The 23,745-nt window shown below is 38.1% G+C and overlaps 3 protein-coding genes across 4 annotated transcripts; 1 reads left to right on the top strand and 2 right to left on the bottom strand.

Annotated features, from left to right (window-relative positions):
- Positions 1 to 1,226: 1,226 nt before the first annotated feature.
- On the bottom strand, positions 1,227 to 8,056 carry LOC122002222. Its single transcript, XM_042557326.1, has 9 exons — positions 7,739 to 8,056; positions 7,299 to 7,455; positions 7,058 to 7,158; positions 4,945 to 5,070; positions 4,687 to 4,807; positions 4,504 to 4,588; positions 2,599 to 2,712; positions 2,466 to 2,505; positions 1,227 to 1,384 (listed from the first exon to the last, which is right to left on the bottom strand). The coding sequence occupies exons 1-9, from the start codon at positions 7,910 to 7,912 to the stop codon at positions 1,232 to 1,234; spliced, it is 1,071 nt and encodes a 356-aa protein (XP_042413260.1). The 5' UTR covers positions 7,913 to 8,056; the 3' UTR covers positions 1,227 to 1,231.
- Positions 7,961 to 13,020, bottom strand: LOC122002221 (proline-rich receptor-like protein kinase PERK8). 2 transcript variants are annotated; one of them, XM_042557325.1, is made up of 9 exons: positions 11,516 to 13,020; positions 10,955 to 11,368; positions 10,730 to 10,816; positions 10,568 to 10,638; positions 10,412 to 10,488; positions 10,183 to 10,330; positions 8,774 to 8,935; positions 8,455 to 8,641; positions 7,961 to 8,097 (listed from the first exon to the last, which is right to left on the bottom strand). In XM_042557325.1, exons 1-8 carry the CDS (start codon positions 12,201 to 12,203, stop codon positions 8,477 to 8,479), a joined length of 1,812 nt encoding a protein of 603 aa, XP_042413259.1. In that variant the 5' UTR covers positions 12,204 to 13,020; the 3' UTR covers positions 7,961 to 8,097; positions 8,455 to 8,476. The 2 variants fall into 2 exon arrangements, with proteins under 2 accessions (XP_042413259.1, XP_042413258.1); XM_042557324.1 differs by lacking the exon at positions 7,961 to 8,097 and having other exon boundaries at positions 8,329 to 8,641.
- An 876-nt stretch (positions 13,021 to 13,896) lies between these two features.
- On the top strand, positions 13,897 to 18,548 carry LOC122002224 (signal recognition particle subunit SRP72-like). Its single transcript, XM_042557327.1, has 6 exons — positions 13,897 to 14,103; positions 14,184 to 14,320; positions 15,719 to 16,077; positions 16,481 to 16,577; positions 16,654 to 16,941; positions 17,422 to 18,548. The coding sequence occupies exons 1-6, from the start codon at positions 13,962 to 13,964 to the stop codon at positions 18,433 to 18,435; spliced, it is 2,037 nt and encodes a 678-aa protein (XP_042413261.1). The 5' UTR covers positions 13,897 to 13,961; the 3' UTR covers positions 18,436 to 18,548.
- The last annotated feature ends 5,197 nt before the right edge of the window (positions 18,549 to 23,745 follow it).

The following is a 23,745-nucleotide window of genomic DNA, read 5'->3' on the forward strand; positions in this document are numbered from 1 at the left end:
CAACTAAAGACGGAGCACAACGGTAAGAGTATTCACAATCGTAGAATCTCTATCTTAACTCTTTTGTTATCATATCCTTACTCTATGAAAAAGTAAAAAACATTACATATTTTTTCACTATCAAAAAAATCTTTCAACAACTTCATACATCTCACAATTTTATTATATATTTCTCATCTCTCATTTATATTTTATATTCTATATAATTAAATTTTTATAATATTCTTTCCTTCATATTTCTCATCAATTTTGTTTTTGATATTTTAATATTTTATTTCTTTAAATAGAAATACAAAAATATTTAATAAAATAAATTAAAAAAAAAAATGAAGAAGCGCTTCCTCAAAATCAACAAGGAGAGAGCTCTTTCATTGGTATCCACGTCACAACCAAATAAATGCTCTAAGTCTGGAAGCAAAACAAGCCTCTGCTGCCGGCTCCAAGGAAACTCCTTTCGCTTAGTACCAGATCCACTTTGAGAATGTTGTTTGTAATCTATAGCTAGGTGTATTTCTATTCATTTTTTGTAGTTAAAAGTGATTGTGCTCACTTTGACAATTTCTCGTAATCCGTCTTTAAATTATATAAAAATGGTAAATCACTTTATAACCAATCGCTAACTGATATATCAAGTGAATGCTTGTACTGGATGATCGTATATATGTAAAAATGTTATTATACAAGTCTAGTGAATCCAATGCGACTGAGCCCAACATAGGCTCAAGCCGAGCATGACCTGCATGCAAAGCTCGCCATACACACTTTAAATATATAATAAAAAAATATTTAGAAAGTATATATAATTCATATATATATATACATTTTATTTTAATTTTTTGTTTTTTTTCCAATAACATATTTCCACTGCTTGAACACATCCTAATGGCATTATTGTAGAAGACTAAGAAAAAGAAAAGAGGAAAAAAAACAAAGCGAAATCAAATGGACCTTTTGTTGAATGTGCTCAGAACTAGAATGAACATTCGGCTGATGACAATAACATTTTCTTCCATAGATCACATGGGCAAAATTAAGATTAAGGAAAGAAGATTGCCTACCATAAATTGTCCACAGGTAGCTACGTCTTACCCGAAAGTGATTTCCCTAGCATTAAATGACTACTGTCCACCGCAAAAACACTGAAATGTTTGGGCTATCTCACCAAAAGATCGACTTACCAAAATCCAGAGACAGCTTCACTTTCCTGGTTCTTTTATCTTTTTCCCCCCTTCTATCTGAACCACCATCTTTGAACTGCAGATATGGGGCTGTTTAAGAAGGGTGCATAACGATAGATATACGGATTCACAGTACGACCAATCCTGGCCCACACGCTTTGGTGATAACCAGAAGTAGCAGGAACATGGTACATGAGCTTCAGTAGCTGTATCAACAGCAGAGAGAGGATTAGTAACAGATAGAATGCAAAAGATAGTCTAAGAACTCTAACCGGGAATGTTGCAATTCAGAGGGATTAGTCTAAATTCTTAAATGTCTGGAGAAGTTCAAGCAGAAAAACAAAAAATGGATGAAATTTGTCAGTTCCACATGGATCACATCAGAGGGCATCTTAACTCTCAGAATTTGGATCAAGATATTCACCATCAGATCCAAATTTGAATGAATCAAAATGCTGAATTTACAATTCTATCAACTTAATCAAAATTACTGACTAATTACAAGGTATTCTCTCATATTTTCGTGTACTTGTTTTAAATACATAGTTATTTGAAATAATTCGTCATAATATGTATGATTAAGTGGACTTGCCTTTATTATTTGATATCAACCAAACTGAGATCTGATATCCATGCTTACTGCAACGTCATTAGTGTTAATCCTTATTGGGTTTTTAGCATTTGAAGTTATTCTACTGCTTAAGATTTTTATTCTCATCCTTAAAATACCCATAGGCATGAATCGATTGACCAGCCTTCCACGATTGGATAAAGAGCTATCATGTTCAAATTGAATTTTAGCTATATCCCTAGCTTGCCAGAACAGCTTGCATTCAAGGAAAGAATGTCTCACTGCTTAGCCATTTGCTAATTATATTAGAAGAGTGAAATGGCAGGGAATAGCTGTCAGAAATAAATGATTTGCACCTAATCTAATATGCCTATTTCAGAGTCGCCTCACTAGAACCTAACAGCTGGCCAGAAATAAATGATTATGGTTATGCTGAACCATTGGTTATCTGTCTACTTGTCAACCCAAATTGGAATATAGAAGATACTAACAGGAGTGTCGATAAAATGTCAGTTGTCCTAAGGCAAATTCCTTGAACAAAATGGCCACAAACTCCAGTAGTGGACTTAATTGTTTTGATGTAAGGTTCTTTTAATCCCAACTATTTGTGGTGGATACTGGATCTTATTCCATTCAACTCTAAGCAAGTAAATGGTAAAAATAATTATTGTAAACATAAAGTCTATGTATGAATGTTTGTGCCCAGCAGAACTAACCTGCCAGTATATGAATGTCTGAATTATGTTGCGTTGCCACCTGAATCAAGCAAAATTAGTAACAATGTGGGTAGGATTTAACAAGAGCAAAACAGAGAGAAGAAAAAAAAATGAATATAGTGTATAGACTAACGAGAATAAAGATAAAATTAGAAGAAAGCCCAATCCAATCTCAGCATTTGAACTTAGAATAGTCAATGTAGTTCCATTTGCTTCTACCCATACACAAGGTTCCTCCAAGTATTTCCTGTTCATGAAATGAAATAAATTATGACAATTTTAAGGAATATGCAATGGAATTTGCTCTAAGAAAACAATTAAAAAAATAGGCATGCTTTTGAATGACAGAGAAATTAGTAAAATGATGAAAAAAATAGTAATACTACTCCATATGACTAAAAGCTTCACAATACTATCTTGAAAGGCACAAAAAATGTTTTGTTTCTGTGATTCTTTTACAAAATAAGAAATTAAAGATAGAACTCTCGGTAAAAAAATTAACCAAACATTGGGAAAGCTTTCAACAGAATAGCTGCAAATGAGATTGTGAAACAGTCAACAAATCTGTGCTGAGTTATTAATAATAATTCATCATCATCATCATCATCTGTGGAAATTACAGTTATTTGTTACACTTCATCCTCATCTCAAGAATTCTGCAAGCCTAGAATTTTTATCAAGCCTTAATGTTGACCATGGAAGAAAATCTCCTGGATGTCTTAATCAATTGAAGGGTAGTTTACTATTAGGTGATTGCAGCTGGTTATATGGAACATGTTTAAAGGGAATAGGTCCATTCACCTTCACAATTTCTGCAAGTGATTATTATTGTGCCAACTGAGTTCGTACAAGTTCAATAAGTTTAGGATTTTATCCTACTCAATTTACCTGATCTTGATCTTCAATTTTAGACTCAACGGTTGATTTGTGTCCTGTTTGTTCTGTATTAGTTATTTAATTCAGTTTCTTTTAGGGTTAATTTGTTTCAATAATATCAGTTACTCTAGATGATTGGATCTAGAATAATGATACCTCTTACTGAAAGTGCTTTTCTAATAATTATTTCAACTAAATGATGCTGGGCTCCTGGGCTGCCCGTTGCGAGCGCTTCCCAATTTACCCTGGTGGCCGATGGGAAACTTCCGTGGGGCCGAGCCGGTCACCCCAGGCTCGACGTTACCCAACCTGGTTAATCATTTTTTTTTCTAATAATTATTTCAAACATGTTTACCTCAATACTTGCCACCTTATGATTATTGTTAGATATATGTTGCAGATGCATTCCATTGGTATTTCACAGAAACTGCTATGTAGTATAGTGTTGTCTGGAGACCAAACACTCAACATACATCTTACACCAATATAGAAACTGTATTAACATGCTGTAAGGTATCAATGTTGCAGCGATATTTGTTAATTTAGCAATTCCAAACAAATTTTAGGTTCAATAGATGCTACAATATCTGGATATATCCATACTTCTATAGAATATTATATTCAAAAAGACTCTTGATCTTAGTTTAGTGATTGATTTGAAACACTTCCATCATGCAAAAGTTTTATATAAAACTTTGGCCTTCATGATTTTGATTACCACCAAAAAACGTACAAGGTAAAATTGTATGCTTGAAAGTCCAGGACAAACCAAACTCATGCTAAACTTCAGTGTGTTATGAAAATTCATGCATCGAAAAATGTTAAAGCAGCCCAACATTCAATAGATAACCTCTAGCAACTGTCAATTGCTCATCAACAACTATAGCAAGCTATTCTCCTATCATTACTCATTACTAATACACCACACACTCCTTGGACTGAAATCCACTGACTTATGAAATGATTATAAGATCAGACTCAAATCACCACCATTAGACTATGTCAATATTGGTCTGAGAATTAAATTCTCAGAAGAGGCAGGCCATTAGTCCAAATCACTACCTCTAGTAGACATGTATTCTTTTAGATCATTTTAAGAAGCATAAAGCTATCCTTGGTTCACAAGAATAAAAATGGTAAAGTCAATCTTGAATTTACTTACCTGTATAAAGAAGAATGTGCAAAGTTGCGTCTTAGAAATTTTGCCACGTGCTCAAGTGACCAACAAAATACAGGGATGAGAGCAACTGTTGGGCAAATTTGCATCAGCAATAATCAGTAATACAGCATCATAATGTGGTAGCAGGGATTTAGAAGCTCAATTAGCATGCTCAGAATAACTCACATTTAAAGTGTAGCTGAGCTGTAACAAGTGTAACACAATATATTAAATGGACAAAATCTTTTGCTCCAATCAAAGTTTGAAACCATGTTTGGATAGCAGGGAGGTTCCATGCCCTTGGTTTCTATTAAAACAATATGTAATAAGTTTAAAAAATACATATAGCGTAACTGTAAAATGCAAATACCATGTTCCACCAAGAAACAAATTAAATCTACACAATCAGTTTTAAATAATGAATGACTATTATTCAAACCTTACCCCATAGAGAGTGTATAGTGAATACACCGAGGAGCATGCAGTACCAAGCAAAGACAAACGATATGCCTTGTTTGAAAAATTTCTTGGTACAACTGGCAGCACCCCAAGCACAGCAACCACTAAGACCTGGTAAAAGTATGATTGTAAATTTATGGATGTGTGGAGTTATTCTAAATTATAAAATAAAATAAAAATAACGCAATAACATTTGGGCATAGCTCCAAAGCAATTTGATCAAGTCGAAAACTACTCCAGTCAACTGTGTTAATCAGGAAAACTTGATTTCCTAGATTAAATTTTTCTAGCCGATTCTGATTTATATAAGCTGAGTTGGATAATTGGCCAATGACGATCCGAGATTGTCTGATTTCTCAGACAGCAAAACATAAACAAAAGATTAAATGGAAATCAAATGGTTTATGGTGGACTCAAAACGAAGTTGTATGAAATCCAAAGGAAGGAGACAGAAAAACACGTATTATAGCATAACAACAATGAAGATAGTGTAAGTGTAGGACGTCACTATAACAACAATGAAGATAGTGTGAGGAGTGTAGGATGTCGCTAAACCATGCAACGCAGAGAGCATGGTCTCCAGCTTGTGATAGGTGAGGGCAGCATGGCTTTGAAAGCGAAAATGCTAAGGAGGGAGGTGTTCGTGAATTGTTATTTCACACGAGGTAAGAATATATAGCACTATTAAATTTAGGGGATTAGTTATATTATTATTTAAAAATTATTTAAAGAATAGATATTAAATATTTAGTTAAATGATAAATTAACAATATGATTTAATTAAGAATTAATATAAACTTTATTTAGATCTATCATTTAAAAAATCTTGGAAAAATTAATCAATCAAAACATTTACAGTTTAATACCAATTAGAAAATCTACAGATTTATCAACATATCACTAACTAGTTTAAATAAATATTGTTATTAATCAATTTAATTATTAATACTTATCAAATAATAATCTAAGCTAAATTTTACAATTTATCATTATCATCATGAACTCATGAATAAAATATTACATTATTAATAATATGAATAATGATATTTTCACGATAATATTAAGTAAACTAAATAAACTATCAGTGATAGTTTTAGTGATTTAAAAATAATATAGGATAAATAAAATAAAGAATATCATTAACTACAAAATATTGTCTATGATTATTTAATAAGATTTCAGTAATATAATATCAAATTATAATATGATTATATTAATTATAAACTAATGCAATCAAATATATTTAAAAAACATCAACTTGATAAACTAACTAATACGGTGAAGACTAATATTTAATTTTTTGAATAATATAACATAGTTTTGATGATATCAGTATTAATATGGAAATTTGTATTTCTTTGATATGATAAGATATTTTCTTTGCTTTAACTTTCTATGTTTATTTAACTTTGAAATTAGTACTTTATTTTTCCTTTTTAATTACAATCCCACCAATCATCCTGATCCTATACAGATGATACTTTAAGTTTTCTAATAGTCTGATACTGATTCATTCAACTACCTATGCTTGATTTGACAGGTATGGTTAGTCAGGTCAACATAGTTTAACTGCCTTGATCAATTGAGTCACTAGGTCAATTGATCAATCAAGTTAGTTTGAACAAGAATCAATAAAATACATCCAAATTCAGTATTGACTTGGCATAATCAACCCAGGTCAATGGGAAAAAGAACAACACAGGTTCCACCACTAACATTGTTTCCCAATTTGCATAGCAAAGTAGATCAGCAAAGAATAATTTAACAAAAACATTCATTGAAGATTTTATGAATGATTCAGGATATTAATTTATCAATAAATTATCAGCATGGCATAATCTTGGACAAATATGAAATATTTCTATCCCTAGTACCAGAGGACTGTATTTAAATCCAATGATACATAGGCTACTTCCTAGATTCAAATGAACAACAATTTTTCCACTTGGTATGGTATGATACTTACTATGAAGCCCAAAAAAAATAAACGATTAAGGAAACCATAATCCAGCATGAAAAACTAAAAAGATGCTTACCAATTCTTAACAATCAAATACTACAAGGAAATTAAATATACATAAGGAGATTTACTCTATACCCAAGCTTCGAGAGAAAAATGTATAGACCGTTGATCTAGCCTCAATGAACTGGCACTCCTGCCTGTTGATGCAGCTGTTCCAGCAGCTCCACCACTAGAACCTATCACAACAAAATGAGTTTTAAAGGAACTTTCCTTCTCTAAAAGGATGGTTAACAAAAACATCTGTCAAAATATGTAATTTGTGCGGGAGCATATGTCCTAGAATAAGCAACCAAAATGTTTTTGGATCCAGACCCACCTGAATTTTGTGGCCTCACATTTTGAGCACTTGACTGTGAGGAGTGTCTCTCTGATGCTCTTGATGACTCTGTTGTTTGTGCTGAAGGTCTCTCTGCTGCTCTTGATGACTTAGAAGCACTAGTTGAAGCCATTGCCTCCACAACAAGCTCAGGATCCTATGAAGTTTGATAAATTATCAAAACTCAGAAGCATAGTGTGCATGATTGCTATCTTGGAAAACCTTCATCATTACTAACAACTTGGAGAAACTAAAAACGACAAAAAGCAAGGTAATAGATGAATAACAAAGAAAAATATTACAAAAATTCAAAATTATTGAAAAATGGAAATTTATAATCATTCGAATGAAAAATTCTTCAATTTACAAAAATAAAAGAAATGGAACCGACAAAGTTTTCAAAAAAAAAAAAAAAGGAGCAAGAGATAGGTGAGACGCACGATGAAACGCTGATAGAACTTGCGCTTGAAGTGGTCAACGACGTCGGATCGAGAGGCCTTGTGAGGCGGGATCAAGATATTGGACCAGTACTCCGCCCATCGGGGATCCATGTCGTAGTCGTACGCCGCCGCAGCGATCCTCTTCAGTCGCTGTGGATCCTGCTCCTCACCCATAGTCGTCCACCTGCCCGCAGATCCGAACCCTCTTCTTCGTCGCCCTCTACTCTTGTTCGCGAGGGAGGACTTCGCGGAGAGCGAACGATCGAGTCGACGGAGAACGGCCGCCAGAAGTAATAATACGCTTGTTTCTTGCCCAATAAGTACGAATGCTGCTGCATCAAAAATCGGTCCGGTCCGGTCTGGTCCGTCCGAGCACAAATTTTAAAGGGAAAATATCACTGTTAAACGATTTAACAGAATAATAATAATAATAATAATAATAATAAACTCTAATCATTTTGATAAATTTTTAATATTTAAGAGGAACATCTTCGCAATAAAATAGAAAAATGTTGAAAAAATCAGTAGTTAAAACTTGAGCTATTTTGATGAAATAAGACTTTGGAAGGACAAAAAAAAAGTTCTAAAGATGTATGATTTTATTCAAAAATTGGTGAGATTATTTTCACTGTCTGGATTACATTGTGGAAGTAATTACATCAAAAAATTTAATTGATGTATATAAAATGATTGAGGGAAAAGAAAAAATTGCCTACAATTCTATGCTCCCCGATCTGTTTAACTCTTTCGACTATGATCACTGTTGTAGTCTTCACTGCCAAATCCCATCCTCTGAAACATTCTGATTTCTTCAGATTTTGGTGAATTAAAGCTGTCACTTTGGCCTGGTGGTACACCATTGTTTATGTCAAAGTCAGTTAAGCCATCAAGAGCTCTCACCACCTGAACAAAACCATGAGATAATGATCAAGAAAGTTAGTTCTACTTCGAAACAGTGTAGCTGCATTTGTATTTGAAGATCTATGTGAACTGAAGTAGATCACTTGGCTGAAGAATGTAGTGCTTGGACTTTACCTGAGTCATTCGAGGCCTCATGGTAGAAGAATGGCGAATGCAAGCAGCTGCTACTTCAATGATCTGAAACATCTCATCGTTGTCATAGTTCCCGTCGAGCCTTGGATCTGGTAGGCATCTGAAATCTCCATTTTCAAGAGCTTGGATTAGCAATGGCCGAGCCTGAGATGAGATATCAGTCAGTTTCCATCTTGACGAATATCAAATGAACTTTTCAGATCACAGTGCTTCATCATATGGATGAAAAATGTTTAAGTGCAACAGCTAAAGTTATCAAGGGTGAGTCTTGGGCCAAGTGTAAAGTTGCACCTCAGTGTCGGTAATAACTGTTTGCTTACAATAACCTTAACTATTTATCCTGCTTAAATGAACCCTTAGGGTTCATATATGACTGAGTTTGTTTTGAGATGTAGATTGTTGAATAACATGATCACAAACCGTTGTTGAGATCCAAGATAGCAAATTATCAATTGCAATCCTTCATCTAATGGTTCGTTGAAGCCCACAGAAGGTACTCTAAACCTATAACGGTATGACCATAGAATAAAGAACAGACATTGGAAGTGAAACCCTCCAAGAATCTTGATTGTGATTGTGTAAATTTTCATGCTTATAGACTTTTCTGAGCTAAAAGATCTCAGAATTTTGTCGATATGATGACTGGTGCCATAAAGAGGAGAATCATAACCCACTGCATTTACACGAGCTGAGTATGAAGATTTTGAGATTACTCAGATACACATCAGTCTAACAGTGTTTATCACAAAGACTAGGGAGGGAAACTGAGGATAAAAATGTCTTTGCGACCTACGTGTTGTTGACTGAACCAAGAACATTGTCATAATCCACTCTGATCAATTGATTTTTTTGCTAGGGCCACCAAAATAAAAACTCACTTGTTTTTCACATGTGTTTGGTGGGAACAATCCATTGAAGTGCCCTAAAAAGGGATGCATGAGAGTTAATCAAAAGAACTAGAGGACAATGAAAGAGAAAAGGCAAACTTAAAGAGATGAAGAGAATGCAAAGAAATGGAAGAGCAATTGGAAGTCTGGATTGGAGGAACGATTTCTGCAAGGCAATGGGAGTTTCTACCTAATATACTTGAGCATGTAAAGTACAAAGGAAAAAAATGGATATGTGATATAAACTAGTACATTATGAACAAGATCCTAGTTTCTCAAGTTATTTTTCCTTTAATTCTGTTGATATGCAAAATCTAACCAACTCTTTAGTACCATCATCTCAATCACAGCCCACAAACTTTACACACACCAAAGCAAAAACAACTTGAAAAGGATGTAATTTCATCGCGACAAACATCATAGGTTTATTTTTTTAATTCAACATGCAATGCAGTTAGTGACGCTAGAGAAAACATTGCCAGATTGTAGTTAGAGAAAGCCTACCCATTCAGCAAGACATTCATCTCCTAAAGGTTGAGATGAATCAACAGGTTTCCGTCCGGTAATAAGTTCCAAAAGAACCACCCCAAATGAATATACATCAGATTTAGCAGTTAACTTTCCACTTGTTGCATACTCCGGAGCCAAGTATCTGCAAAAGAAATGGTTAGCATGTTCTACAAAAGATATCCAGTCTCGTAGGGTGATATCAAAATTTCATGCTGGAACATACCCAAAAGTCCCCATTACACGTGTGGACACGTGTGTGTTTTCGTCCATAGCTGACCTTGCAAGACCGAAGTCAGAAACCTAATATATCAGAATAAATCAGTTACAATTGAAAAGGTTAAGACATTCAATCCACCAAATGAAATATATGGTAGGTAACCTTAGCCTCAAAGTTATAATCTAATAGAATGTTTGAGGACTTGATATCTCTATGAATTATCCGAGGATGACCTGACACGAGAAAATAAAATTAACAAAATATTCAGATTCAGTGTATGTTTTTCAAGTTGAAAAAGAATGGAACAAGAAAATTAGAGATTACAATCCTCATGAAGGTATGCTATTCCACGAGCTGCCCCAGCAGCAACCTTAAGCCTCTTAGACCATTGCATTACTGGTCTTCCTTTAGCTGCAAAAGCAGCTCCATATGAGAATATATGTATGGCTTATACAATTTGACATATCAACTTTCAAGTATGTGTGAGTTAACTTGGTCGTCCCAAGAAAGAGAAAAGGTTAACTGAGAAGGAAAAAGATCATTTCTCACCATGGAGATGGTAATAAAGAGTTCTATTGGGCACATAGTCATAGACGAGCAATCTCTCGTTCTCTGATACACAATATCCCACAAGAGAAACCAAATGGCGATGGTGTGCACGGCTGATAGTGTCAACTTCAGCTCTGAAGTGAAGCTCTCCTTGTGCGCCGCTAACTTTAAGCTGCTTCACAGCCACTTCTCTTCCATCGATTAAGTATCCTTTATACACACAACCAGAGCCACCTTCACCTAAAAGGTTCTGAGGTGAGAAGTTATCTGTAATCATTGATAGCTCGTCCAGTGTAAACCATAATTTTGTATGTCCTAACCCCGACTCCAATAGTGAGAAAGGGATTCCAGAGCCTGCTTCAGGACTATACCTTACAAGAGGATATGGTGGAGATCTTGCATGAGGGTATACCTCTAAAGAGAGAAGCCAAAATTTACATTATTTATTGATCCAAATACTGATCCATAATGAAGAAACTAATACATCTAGGAGTTATAAATACCTAATTTTGGATTTGAGATTGCTGATTCATGAATCAGCAAGATGGAAATATACCTTACCTGGTGTAAGTGTAGACACTGATGGTGCCATAGTGATATCTCCACCATGACTGGTAGGTTGGAGTGGTTTCTTACGCTTTTTCACAAGCCACACAGCTGCTCCAACAAAACTAAGCATCACAATACCAGCAACAATGGCGAATGTAACAACAGTTGCAGCAGTACTCATGCTGCTTCTTGAGGAGGCATTGTTCCATGGTACATGATGCGTCATTCCTGGTGGAGGTAAAAATCGTGATGGTGGGCTCCTACGGGTCATATTAGAAGATACTGGTGAGGTAGCATTGCTTCTAGATGAAAAGGGAGAAGAATTAGTATGGGAAGGTGGTGGCGAAGATGGTGGTGGGGCAAAAGACAGCGGCGGTGGTGGCGGTGACTGATAATAGATTGGTGTCATAGGAGGAATGACAGCTGGTGGAGGTGACAAAAGCAGTGCTGGTGGCGGAGCTGCAATTGCCGGTGGAGGAGGTGTTGACAATGATGGAGGTGAAAAATAGTCATCCGGTAGAGCACTTGGTGGGCGTGAAGCATGGGTCGGTGGTGAGAGGGGAGGGGATGAAGGTGGAGTAGAGGGGATGGAATACCCGCTTTCAAGAGATGGCGGCGGTGATAGGGCATCTAGTGGAGGCGGCGGCGGCGATGTGTAGTAAAAAGCTTCCATCTTTTTCTTCCACAGGATAACCCTCATAATCACCTGACGCCTTAAAGAAAGCTCACAAGAGCATCAGCAACACAGCCACCATTTCCCAGAGCTTCAATCACTGAGAACTTTTCAAATCCAAGATACAAATTTGGCAGTCAAACAAACTTCTTTACATCTCCAAGAATGCAGCTGCTTCTACTTACGTTTCCACGACACCAATGCAGCCAAATTAATTCGCAAATATGAGCACACGAGGTTCCAAACCTTTCAGAAACCTAATTTCCGCCATAAAAAAATGAACACCTATTTGCGCGACCCATAATCCAGAAAAAAAAATAACGAACGAAATCCGACCATCTGCAAAAATTCTTCGGCTTAGTAAAATTTCTCAACCGATCCAGACTCTCAGAACAGATTACTAATTACCCTCCAAAAAATTCAAGCTTTTGCCCTAGAAACTCATCAAGATTCAACCTTTCCCAAATGATTCATCTCCAGACACCCAGGCGAACCAGATTCCGGATCAACAAAGAGTTCAATCTCGCAATGCAAGGACACTGTCGGCGGAAGAAGAAGAAGCCACGGCGGAAGAACAGGTGGGAGAAATATACCGACCTTTGCTGCTTCTACGCGTCCTGGCAGCACTGAATCGGAAGGCGGAGAACGTGAGGACGACGACTTTGGCGTAATCGCAATATATTAGTTTGGATTTAGGGGTTGATAGAGTGTGAGGTGCAGACAGTAATGGCAGTAGTAGTTCCCGACGCCGCATTATGAGCTACAACTAGCTGGAAACCAAGACGAAGCATTTTATAAGCATGGAAAACTTCTTCCATTCCTATCCTCTTCCAGCTTTCTCTGGATCAAGGTGAAAAAAAAAGCGAATCGCGAGCGCAAAAACAATTCACAAAAGAATTTTGTAAACCATGTGCCATTAAACAAACTGGATACTAAAATTAACTAATTAAATTGCATTTGCCCCCATTAACTAGGAATTTTTTATAAAGAGCATCTCACTTTAAATTTTCTTATTTTAACTAAAATTATTTCAGAATGAAATATTTATAATTTTTCTCACTACAATTATGAATATCATAACAAAAGTCTCCGTTGACTTTTGTTATGATATTCATACGACAACGCACCTCAATAATTACTACATGAGCTCTACTTTTTTTTTTTTTTTTTTTTTTAATGATTTCATTAAAAAGAGTTTATTTTAAATCTAAACATTTTTGTAAAAGAGAATTCGAGAAATTCCGTTTTCTAAGAAAACAAAACATAGTATGAACAAAGAACAGTGTTTTGACGCGCAAAGCTGAAGTAGAATGCGAGATCACGACGAGAACTTCCACCATTCACTTGGGAAATTCTCACTCTGCCTACACAAAAACAGCTAGAAGCAAGCACTTTTTCCTTAAAACTCTGTTTTTGTCGGCCTTTTAAGTCAAGGCACATAAAGCGTATCCACAAGACTGAGACAGCGGATAGTATGCTTTCTATCAGCCAAATAAACATTTGATTTTTGATATCTTTAGACCGCATTCGAATCTCAGTTACGATGTTCGATTCACTCGGTTTATTCTAGTGATTTGGTTCACTGAGCCGATCAGACTTACATGGGCTTCTCAGCCCGTCTACCCGTTCGGTTTCGGATTCGCTAACCGTTTGAGGAATCCGATAAGCTTCGTGGGATCCGACGGATCAGTTCTCGACAAAGGTTGCAAGCCCCCTCGCCTCGCCCATTTTCCCCACGATTCCTCTCCCCAGAGAAGCCGCGCCGCGCCGCCCCACCTCGCCTCCATGCCGCCTAAAGCCAAGGCGAGCCCCAAGGCCTCGCCTGCCCAGCCGACTCCCGCTGTGCCGATCGAGGACCTCTTCACCTCCCTCCATCGCCATGTCCGCGACTTCGAGTACGAGCAGGCTGCCAAGGTCGCCGATCAAGGTCCTGCGCGATCTGTCGATCTGTCTCTTGAATCGTTCGGGTTTGGGGCTCATTTTGTGCTCCTTGATATATTTTTCCAGTTCTCGCGGTCGCGCCCGGGGACGAGGATGCGTTGCGATGCAAAGTCGTGGCTTTGATCAAGTCCGATGCGATCGAAATGGCTCTCTCCACGATTCAGGGTTCGCGTCATCTGCCAGTGGATCTCAAATTTTATGAGGTTGATTTTTCATATTGCTGTAGGATCTAAAGTTAGCGCTTGATCCTTCTTTTTTTTCTCGGACTTTCATGATGAGTGGATAGTAATAGACTTGTTGTCCATCATTCTCATCTCTGGATGTCTTTCTGATGCATTATGCTACACGCACATGTGAATTGATGAAGCTATTAATTTGAAAAGATGCGAACTTCATCTTTAGTCGGTGAAAATTAGGTTCCGCTTGGATGGATGTATTTTACTCCAAAAAATCTTTTAAAAGTTCAATAAACTGTAAAAAAATGATACTCGAATGAAAATGTACATAGTATATGTATTAGCCCAAATTTGTCATTCTTCCTCTAGTATTTTAAATTGCTTCTTCAGATTGTGCCCTTTCAAGTTACTTTGTTGTTACCACCAACCTCATGAAGCACAATTATATCTTTCGTAGTCATATCAATTTGGTTACTGATCTTATGAACTATGGGTGAAAGCTGTCCTTTGTCCGTTGCATTCTCTTTTTAAGCTTCTTAAAGTTTTGATATCATGATTTCATTTCATTCAAATAATATTTTCTCTATTGAATACTTTGTACACATTCGTACTCCTATTTTAAATTTAATCTTCATTGTTTTGAATAGATATTCAGAACTTGCTGCTTTGTTGTTTTTATTAACCATAGATGTTAGTTGACTGTACATTGACTGTCTCGTCACAATATCTTTAGTAGGAAATCTTTTTTTTCGATTGAAGATTATTTTTTATTAACAAATTGTCTTGTTGAAAATATTTTATTTTCCTATTTATTATCCTGGCTTAGAGGTTCACGTGTGATGCCTTGTTTACAATTTATTGTTTTTTTTTTTTTTTCATTTTCAAAGGACACCTGGAAATCAATCCAGAAAATATAATTATATATTGTTTAATGTTTTCAAATCTCTGAATAAAAATAATTGACAATTGTGGCTATGTTTATGCCATATTGCTATTTTCTTTGCTAGTAATTGTCATTGCTCAAAATCCAACTGCTCTTTAGGTGATGCAAGAGTGTTAGGCCTCAAAGCCCAAATGAGATTCTTGTGACAAGAATATTGTGTTAAGGAACAAGAGTTGAGATATACATACAGGTTACCTACCATGCTATATGGTAAACCTCCAACGGAGTTAGGTATCTGTGTCTTGTACTATTGAATTCCTGTGGAAGAATTACAAGAAATTTCTAACAACTTTAAAATTGAGTCTGAATCTACTATAAATAAGGTAAAGAAAAGGCTCCAACTCAATTTCAAAAAAGAGTAATGGATTAACCTTTTGGACCGGATACTAAGGCTGGTAACTAATGTAATAACCAAAAGTTTCTCCATATACATTTGTCATTCACCATTTTTTTGGTCTTACTAATTGATTTCTTTCATTTAGGCATACTGCTTATATAGGCAGAATAAACTATATGAAGCCATGAAGTTGTTAGATGGACAAGAAAGAAACTCTGTGATCCTGCAATTGGAATCTCAGATTCTTTATCGTTTAGGAAAAATGGAAGCTTGCATGGATAGTTATGAAAAAATCCAAAGATTCAAGATTGACTCCTTAGATTTAAAGGCAAACATTATTGCTGCTTTAGTGGCAGCTGGAAGGTCTGCTGAAGTTCAAGGAACCATGGAGGCACTTAAAGTGAAAGCTGCAAGTAGCTTTGAACTTGCATACAACTACGCCTGCTCCTTGATTGAAAAGAAAAAATATGCAGAGGCTGAGCAACAATTACTTTCAGCTCGAAGGTGAGATTATCTGAACTAACATTAACTTTTTACTTTATTCAATGTTTAGTCACGTGCCCTTTAACTTCCATATAGCAATTAGTGTTTACCTATCAATTAAGCGTGGCAAATTTGAGACACACCCATGCGGACACAAAATTCAACCTGAGTATGACTACTCCCTAGTTGTTGAGACAGGGATAGGCGCAAAAGACTACGGAAAGAGTATTTTATGCCTTTCCCTATGTGTTTTATATCTACTAATTTAGTGTTTATATAATTTTCTCACGATACTGCAACCACCACTAGGGGTGGGATTTTGCAAAATTCAACCTGAGTATGGCTACTCCCTAGTTTTTGCATATGGAGTATTTTATTTATTTATTTATAAGTGTTGGGGATGTAATCTTGGTGGTTATGCCAGAATTGGGCAGGAAATGCTAATGGAGGAAGACTATGCAGATGATGAGATAGAATCGGAGCTAGCTCCAATTGCCGTGCAGCTGGCCTATGCCCATCAGGTGAGCAATAAACAAAGGTTTTGCAAATGTAGATAATGCAATTTGTTTTCTAAGGTGGATATCTTTCCTCTTTCAGTTACAAGGACGCACTCAAGAAGCAATAGAAGCTTATACGGCTATACTAAACCGTAATCCGTCTGATTATCCATCACTTGCAGTGGCTACAAATAATCTTGTTTCTCTACGGGGTACAAAGGATGTTTCAGATAGTCTGCGGAGGCTTGATCGTCTAATAGAGAAGGGCTCTGGTGGAAAGCAATTCCAACTTGCTAATGGATTGGATTTCAAGTTGTCTTCAAGGCAAAAAGAATCACTATATTCAAACAGACTGCTTTTACTTCTTCAGGCAAATAAGATGGATCAGGTTTAGTTATATATCATTTTATCCTTTTTCCTTAATGAAACTATAGGCATATATGGAACTTCCAGAGGCATATATGACATTTTGCTGTGTGAAGACTTTTTCCCTTTGCTTTGTTTCATCTCGACAAAGCAATAGAATGATGAAGGGATAGACCTCCAAATAACATTAAAACATTTTAGCTCAGTCATCTCTGCCTAGTTGGAGTAATTTGATTCCTGATGTACCATAGATTTTTAGTCTCTTCTTTCTTTAACCTAACTCATATATTGCACATAACCGAGTGCAAAGGTATTTTCTGCATGCTAGCATATCGGTATGCATCTTTTGTTGTGTGCTGTTGATATAATTATGATACGGACCATCATGCTTTGTTTATTAACTGGTTGCTCTCTGTGGAGGTATTAGGTTATTTAGGTCAACAGCAATTGAAATCTAGGGGAAGATTGTGTTCTTAGTCATTTGGTTGTTTTCTGATTGCAGGCTCAAGAACTAGTCGCTGTGCTGCCAGATATGTTCCCTGATAGTGTAATGCCTGTTCTACTTCAAGCTGCTTTGCATGTTAGGGAGAAAAAAGTGGCTAAGGCCGAGGAAGTCCTCATTCAGTACGCAAACAAGTTTCCGGAGAAATCCATGCCAGTCCTCCTTGCTCGAGCTCAGATTGCTGCTGCTGCCGGCCACTATCAGATATCAACTGAATCCCTGTTAAAGGTTCGTGATATTCAACATATGGCTGCCACTGTCGCGACACTGGTTTCGTTGCAAGAGCGCATGGGTGATTATAATGGTGCCGCTGCAGTTCTGGACTCTGCAATCCAGTGGTGGAAGAATGCCATGACGGAAGAAAACAAACTCGATTTGATCATTCACGAAGCTGCAAATTTTAAGCTTAATCATGGACGCGAAGATGAGGCCTCCCAGTTATACGAGAAACTCGTCAAGAGCCATGGAAACATTGAGGCTCTAGTAGGACTTGTGATGACTGCTGCTCGGACTGATCTTGAGAAGGCCGAGTTATACGAGAAGCAGTTGAAGCAACTTTCTGGTCTGAAAGGGTTGAATGTGGAGAACCTGGAGAAAACTTCTGGTGCAAAACATGTTGAAGGCCCACAGATAGTGAAGGTCGAAGTTTCCGAGGACGTAAAGAAAGCAAAGTCCAAGAAAAGAAAGCGAAAGCCTAGGTACCCGAAGGGATTCGATCCGGCTAATCCAGGGCCACCTCCAGATCCTGAGAGATGGCTACCAAAGAGAGAGAGGTCAAGCTATAGGCCCAAGAGGAAGGATAAGAGAAGCCAGATTAGGGGTTCTCAGGGAGCTGTGGTTAGAGAGAAACATGATGCACTCACTCCGGCAACTACAGCTTCATCTACCAATGGCCCGACTTCGAAACCAAGCCAAGGATCAACTGCTGCATCCAAAGGGGGATCCCAAAAGCCAGCAGCTGCCTCTGAACGTCCAAAAGCTTCCGGCAAATCGAAGAAGAAATCTCGTTCTTAATTTTATTAGATAAGACTATCCTCGACGAATATTTTGAATTTTGCTAATTTGTTTTTTGTTTGCGAAGTTATTGAAACTTTTCTGAATCCAATGGAGTTAGAGCTTAACTGTTCTGTTGAAGTTCAATTACAAACGAAATGGAGGGTATCCCAAAGTACTTAATTAAAATAACTTTGTTTTCATTAATATCAAAATTACTAAAATTGTACCAGGGCAATTGTGTTATGGTTATGTCCTCTAATGGATAACTAAGGGCAATTGTGTTATGATTATGCCCTCTAATGGATAATTAAGGGATCTAATAATTATGTTGTCTTATTTTCATCCTCATTCTCATATGAAATGTCTATTTGCCAATATTTTTTTTTTAAAATTTTCAACACCTTGTGTAAAGTATTAATATAAGAATTCAATAAATACTAATATTAATTAAATAATACATATATAATAATCTTAATAATTCATGATTTAATAAGCCAATAAATTTTTTAATTTTTAACCCTTTTCATAAAATATTAATACGAGAGTTCAATAAATACTAATATTAATTAAACAATAAATATATAATAACATTAATAATCAATCATTTAATAAATAAAAAAAATAAATCAAATTTCATCATTATTATTATCGGGACGGATTAGGTATCCATATGCTTGCCTCTGTTCAACTATAGGGATCTAAAAAATCTTTCAACCCGAACTCATACCCGAAAAGACTACTCAAATCCGCTCGCATTTCAAGTTTTTTCCACGAGCCCCGAACTCGTGGGGAAAAGTCTCGTTGGAAAAATTGTCATTCTTATGAAGTGCTTTTATAAGCGTTTTCCGATTTACCCTGGTGACTAGTGGAAAATTTCTATGGACATGATCAATCACCTCTAAAATTAGTCGATTTGTAGAGTTAGAGTTGGTATATATATCTAAAAAAACTAGAATTAGTTCATGATCATTATTGGTGCAATCATACCCTAGGAAGAAATTTTTATGATTGACAATTTTCTAAGTTTAAGCTAATACATTAGATCTAATATGAGTTTGAGTTTACAGACCAAGAAGATTGAGCACTAGATACCTGGCAAAAGAAGTCCTTGCAGGTCAGAAGACCAGATGCAAGGCAAGAGAAGTCCAAGAATGTCAGTGTTGTGACCCATTCACTGGCTAGAAGGGGGGTTGAATATCCCTGCACAAAATAAAAAACAAACCCTTCTCGAACTTAAAAGAACACTTGTATAAAATAAAATAAAGAAATAAACTAAAAGACGAGACTTATAGTTTTTACTTGATTATAACCGGGGAGGTTGTTAATCCAAGGAAATGAATCACACTAAGTATCTCTTTCAAGTGGAGAAGCTTCTTACAGCAGTGAAAGCACAAAAAGATGAAACTAAACTAACAAAGTGAAATTCACAAGTGTTGGAACTCAAATTGATTGTTGTTGTTTAGCTTCTAGACCAAGACTGTATTTATAGCCTTGGTCGGGGCACCTAGAAGGGGATAAAATTTTATCCCACAACGGATCACAGACAAACGTGATATGGATAATATCATATTCCGAGCGCCCGGACTAGTCCGGGAGCCCAGACTGATTCCGGGCTCCTGGACCCTTAAAGTCAACAATGTCGACTTTTTCCGGTCTGGGCCCTCTGCTCCTGTGCTGCTCGCCTCGATCCGAGTCTTTCGCTTTGGTTCCGCTTGCTTGAGTGATTTCGGCCATCCGGAATAGGGCTCACCCGAACCCAACTTCCGGCCTTCTCGAGTAACCTTCCGCTCTGGCTTCTCGTCCCTCGGAAATGCCTTACGCCTCCTTCTTGTTCGCCCGCGTACTCTTCCGCAACACCTCGTCCCTCGAATGCACCGAGCTCGTCGGCTCTCTCCCGTGTCATCCTTCTCGCTAACTGCATCTTTTGCTCGACTTCCTGTGCTCCTAAACTCCTGCACACTTAGACACAAGGTTAAACACAACATAACTTAACTTAACTTATTTGATCACATCAAAATAACCTTGGGGTACCAATAGTCAGGGGACCATATCTTTAGCACAGAAGAAGTCCTTGCTGTTGGTGTGGTTAGCATTAACGGTCTAACTCAGGTTTTGATAAATGACAAATTAGGTTAAGTTAGGTTTGTCGTTGTCTAACACTCTGATCGAGTGTGCAGGGAAGTCCAGACAGGTCGACGGGCTGACCGGATGTCTGGCACGAAGTCCAGATAGGTCGACGAGCTGACCGGATGTCTGACACGAAGTCCAAGCGGGTCGACGGGCTGACCGGACGCTTGGCACGAAGTCCAAATGGGTCGACGGGCTGACCGGACATTTGGCACGAAGTCCAAGCAGGTCGACGGGCTGACCAGACGCTTGGCACGAAGTCCAGCTAGGTCGAAGGGCTGACCGGATAGCTGGCGAGAAGTCCAAACGGGTCGAAGGGCTGACCGGACATTTGGCAGGTGAGTAAAGGTAAGTCATTGAAAGGGAGTGACTGTGAGGACACGTTCCCGGGAAGGGAACATTAGGCGTTGATCCAACTTAGATCCATTTCGGATATCTAAGTCGAGATCGTGACTAGATTCCGGTCTCAGAAAGACGAAATCTAAGTCATACTCTCTATGTTGAACTTATAAACTGTGCTAACACTTTGTTTTGCAGGAAATTCATTATATTTGCCTTGGACTAACCTTGTCTTGCAGGAGAAGGACTCTTTCTGGAGAAAGGTGGTCCGGACGCCCGAAGGTCCGGGCGCTCGGAAGGGATCCGGGCGCCCGGAGGCAAAAATTATCCAGGACGCAGCTTTGACACGTGGAGCTTGTTGGTTGGGACTACCACGTCACACCAGGGCGCCCGGAAGGGATCCGGGGCGCCCCGAGCCTCCTATATAAGGAGGGTCAAAGGCGGAGCTCAATACAACAACTCAGAACTGAAGAACTGCTCTCTTGTGCTCCTGTAACGCCGCGAGGCCACTCCGACAAAGCGCCCTCTTCCATTTAATTCTTTTCATTTTGTCGGTATTTTCTTTTCTATCAATTCTTGTACTAAATTTGTAATTCCATTTTTCGAATTGATAGTGATTGCCCAACGAAAGTACTCAATGAGTACGGGCCTTGGAGTAGAAGTCGACACAGGCTCCGAACCAAGTAAAAAGGTTATGTGTTAGCATTGTTTTATTTTTTTGCTGCGCTTACTCTTATCAAAATTTTTATATTCGATATTCACCCCCCCCTCTATCGAACTATCACGATCCAACACTTGCAAGTCGGAAGATCGGATGTAAGGCAAAAGAAGTATAGGGAGGTCGAGAACAAGATTCTTGGCGAGACAATTGATAATCAGCTAAAGCAAAGTGTGTTTTTCTTAATCGATTAAGAGGGTATTAAGCGATTGAGTCAATCGCTTAACAAACTTTTTGTTTGAAACAGAAGATTTATCAAGCGATTACAGTAATCAACTAAGAAACCATAACCGTTTTGCTTACGGTGTCATTTTGCTTCGAACAAAATGCTTCTGTTCGAAGCTTAAGCGATTGGTACAGTCGATTAAGAGACATTCTATTCGAAAACAGAATAACTCCTAATCGCTTAAGCTAGTCGATTACCCTAATCTTAATCAATTAGGGTAGGCGATTTAGAAGAGTCATGTAAATGAAACACACACCGAATCGACTACTTTAATCGATTAATGTCTGGTAATTGACTAAGATCACTTCTTAATCAATTAAGACTTACAAAACGACAAGAAAATGGCTCTTTCTCCATGGTTTAAGAAGATCTGAAGCGCCTATTTTGAAGGAACTGTTCTATTGCGATCAAGTGTTCTCCATTGCTCTCAGTGCTCAAGCTTAAACTCAAGTTCAACTTCAAGTGCTCAAGCTCTTACTAGTACTACAATCTCAAGCCACTCAAAGAAGAAGAAGAAGAAGGTGTACTCAAAACCCTAATCTCTTGACTCCTTCTTCCTTGTGAGGTATTTTGTTGAGAGGGAGAGTTGTAGATGATTGTGTAAGGTTTCTCCACCTTTGATGTTGATCTAAGATGGAGAAGTTTCATAGTACAAAGTGTGACCATAGTGTGGAACCTTGGATTAATCAACTCAAGGAGGTGGATACCAAATAAATACAAGGAGTTAGCATTGCCTTCAAGTTTTCGCTGTTCAAAATCAAGTTAATCAAGTAATCGAAGTGAGTCATTCAACCCCCCTAGCTCAACTGGACCTAACAAGTGGTATTAGAGCTTGGTAGCAGATCCTGTCCGAAAACGGGAAGGTGGAAACCTGGGGATGTGGCTGCTACGCTGACTGACTGTAGAACGCGTTCTGCTATGCAAAACAAGTAACGTCAGTGCCGAGCCAGGGAAGGGGTCCCCGGCGTTAGCCCTCTGACGCTCAAGTCAGTCACCGGAAATGTAGAGGAAAACGGAGCAACATAACACAAGCGCAAACAGTAATCACGCGTACCTCTCAAGGGGCATGCATGCTCCTCGAGGCATGAGCATGTTCTCCAATATGTCCTCTGAAACGACCTGTCAGAAAAGTACCTCTGACACCATACCTTAATAGGGCATGCATATCCTTGATAAGACAGTAGAATCTTCTATTGTATGATCCGCCTGTCGACCATACCTCGTGTCAGCAGCACTATCTCCCAGAAAGATATCGAGAGATATGACAATAGTCCTGTTGCTTGGCCCAGCGGGGTAGCCGCTCGGTCGAAAATCCTCCGCTCCGTTGATAGCCAGGTCTCGCTGCTTGTCTGAGAGGGATAACCGTTTGGCCAAGACTCCTCCACTCCGTTGATAACCAGGTTCCGCTGTTTGGCCGAACGGGGTAGCCGCTCGGCCGAGATTCCTCCGCTCTGTCGACCTCAGCTGCTCTTCCCTACAGTGGCTGAGTGTATTAGCATGCCCCTCTCATTTGGACAAGCTCTCCAGTCTCTTTAGTATCATGTTGCTCCACACTGAGAATCTGACTGTCTTACAGTATTATCCAAACTAGACGGTTGGCTCGCCCGAACACTTATTACCTGACTGGCCGTTGTAGTCTCTTGTCGATCGGACCCTGATTACCCTAACCGACCGCTGTAGTCATCCTCCGCTCGACCACTGTAGGTGAGCCTTTTAATACCTTGGCGTTGACCACCTTGACTTTGACTTCCACCTCGGCAGTTGACCCGTGCCGGGTGGGCCCCCTTTATCACCACATCACAAGTCTCCCCCTCAAGTCTAGTCGAAGGAGGCTGCAAGTCCGACTGACTAGACCAGTAGAGTCTTTGGTAGCTTCCATGTCTGATCAGACTAGATACGCTCCCAACTTTCTGCTCGG

The sequence above is a fragment of the Zingiber officinale genome, chromosome 7A (genome assembly GCF_018446385.1).
Source record: "Zingiber officinale cultivar Zhangliang chromosome 7A, Zo_v1.1, whole genome shotgun sequence".
In the NCBI taxonomy this organism is placed as follows: Eukaryota; Viridiplantae; Streptophyta; class Magnoliopsida; order Zingiberales; family Zingiberaceae; genus Zingiber; species Zingiber officinale.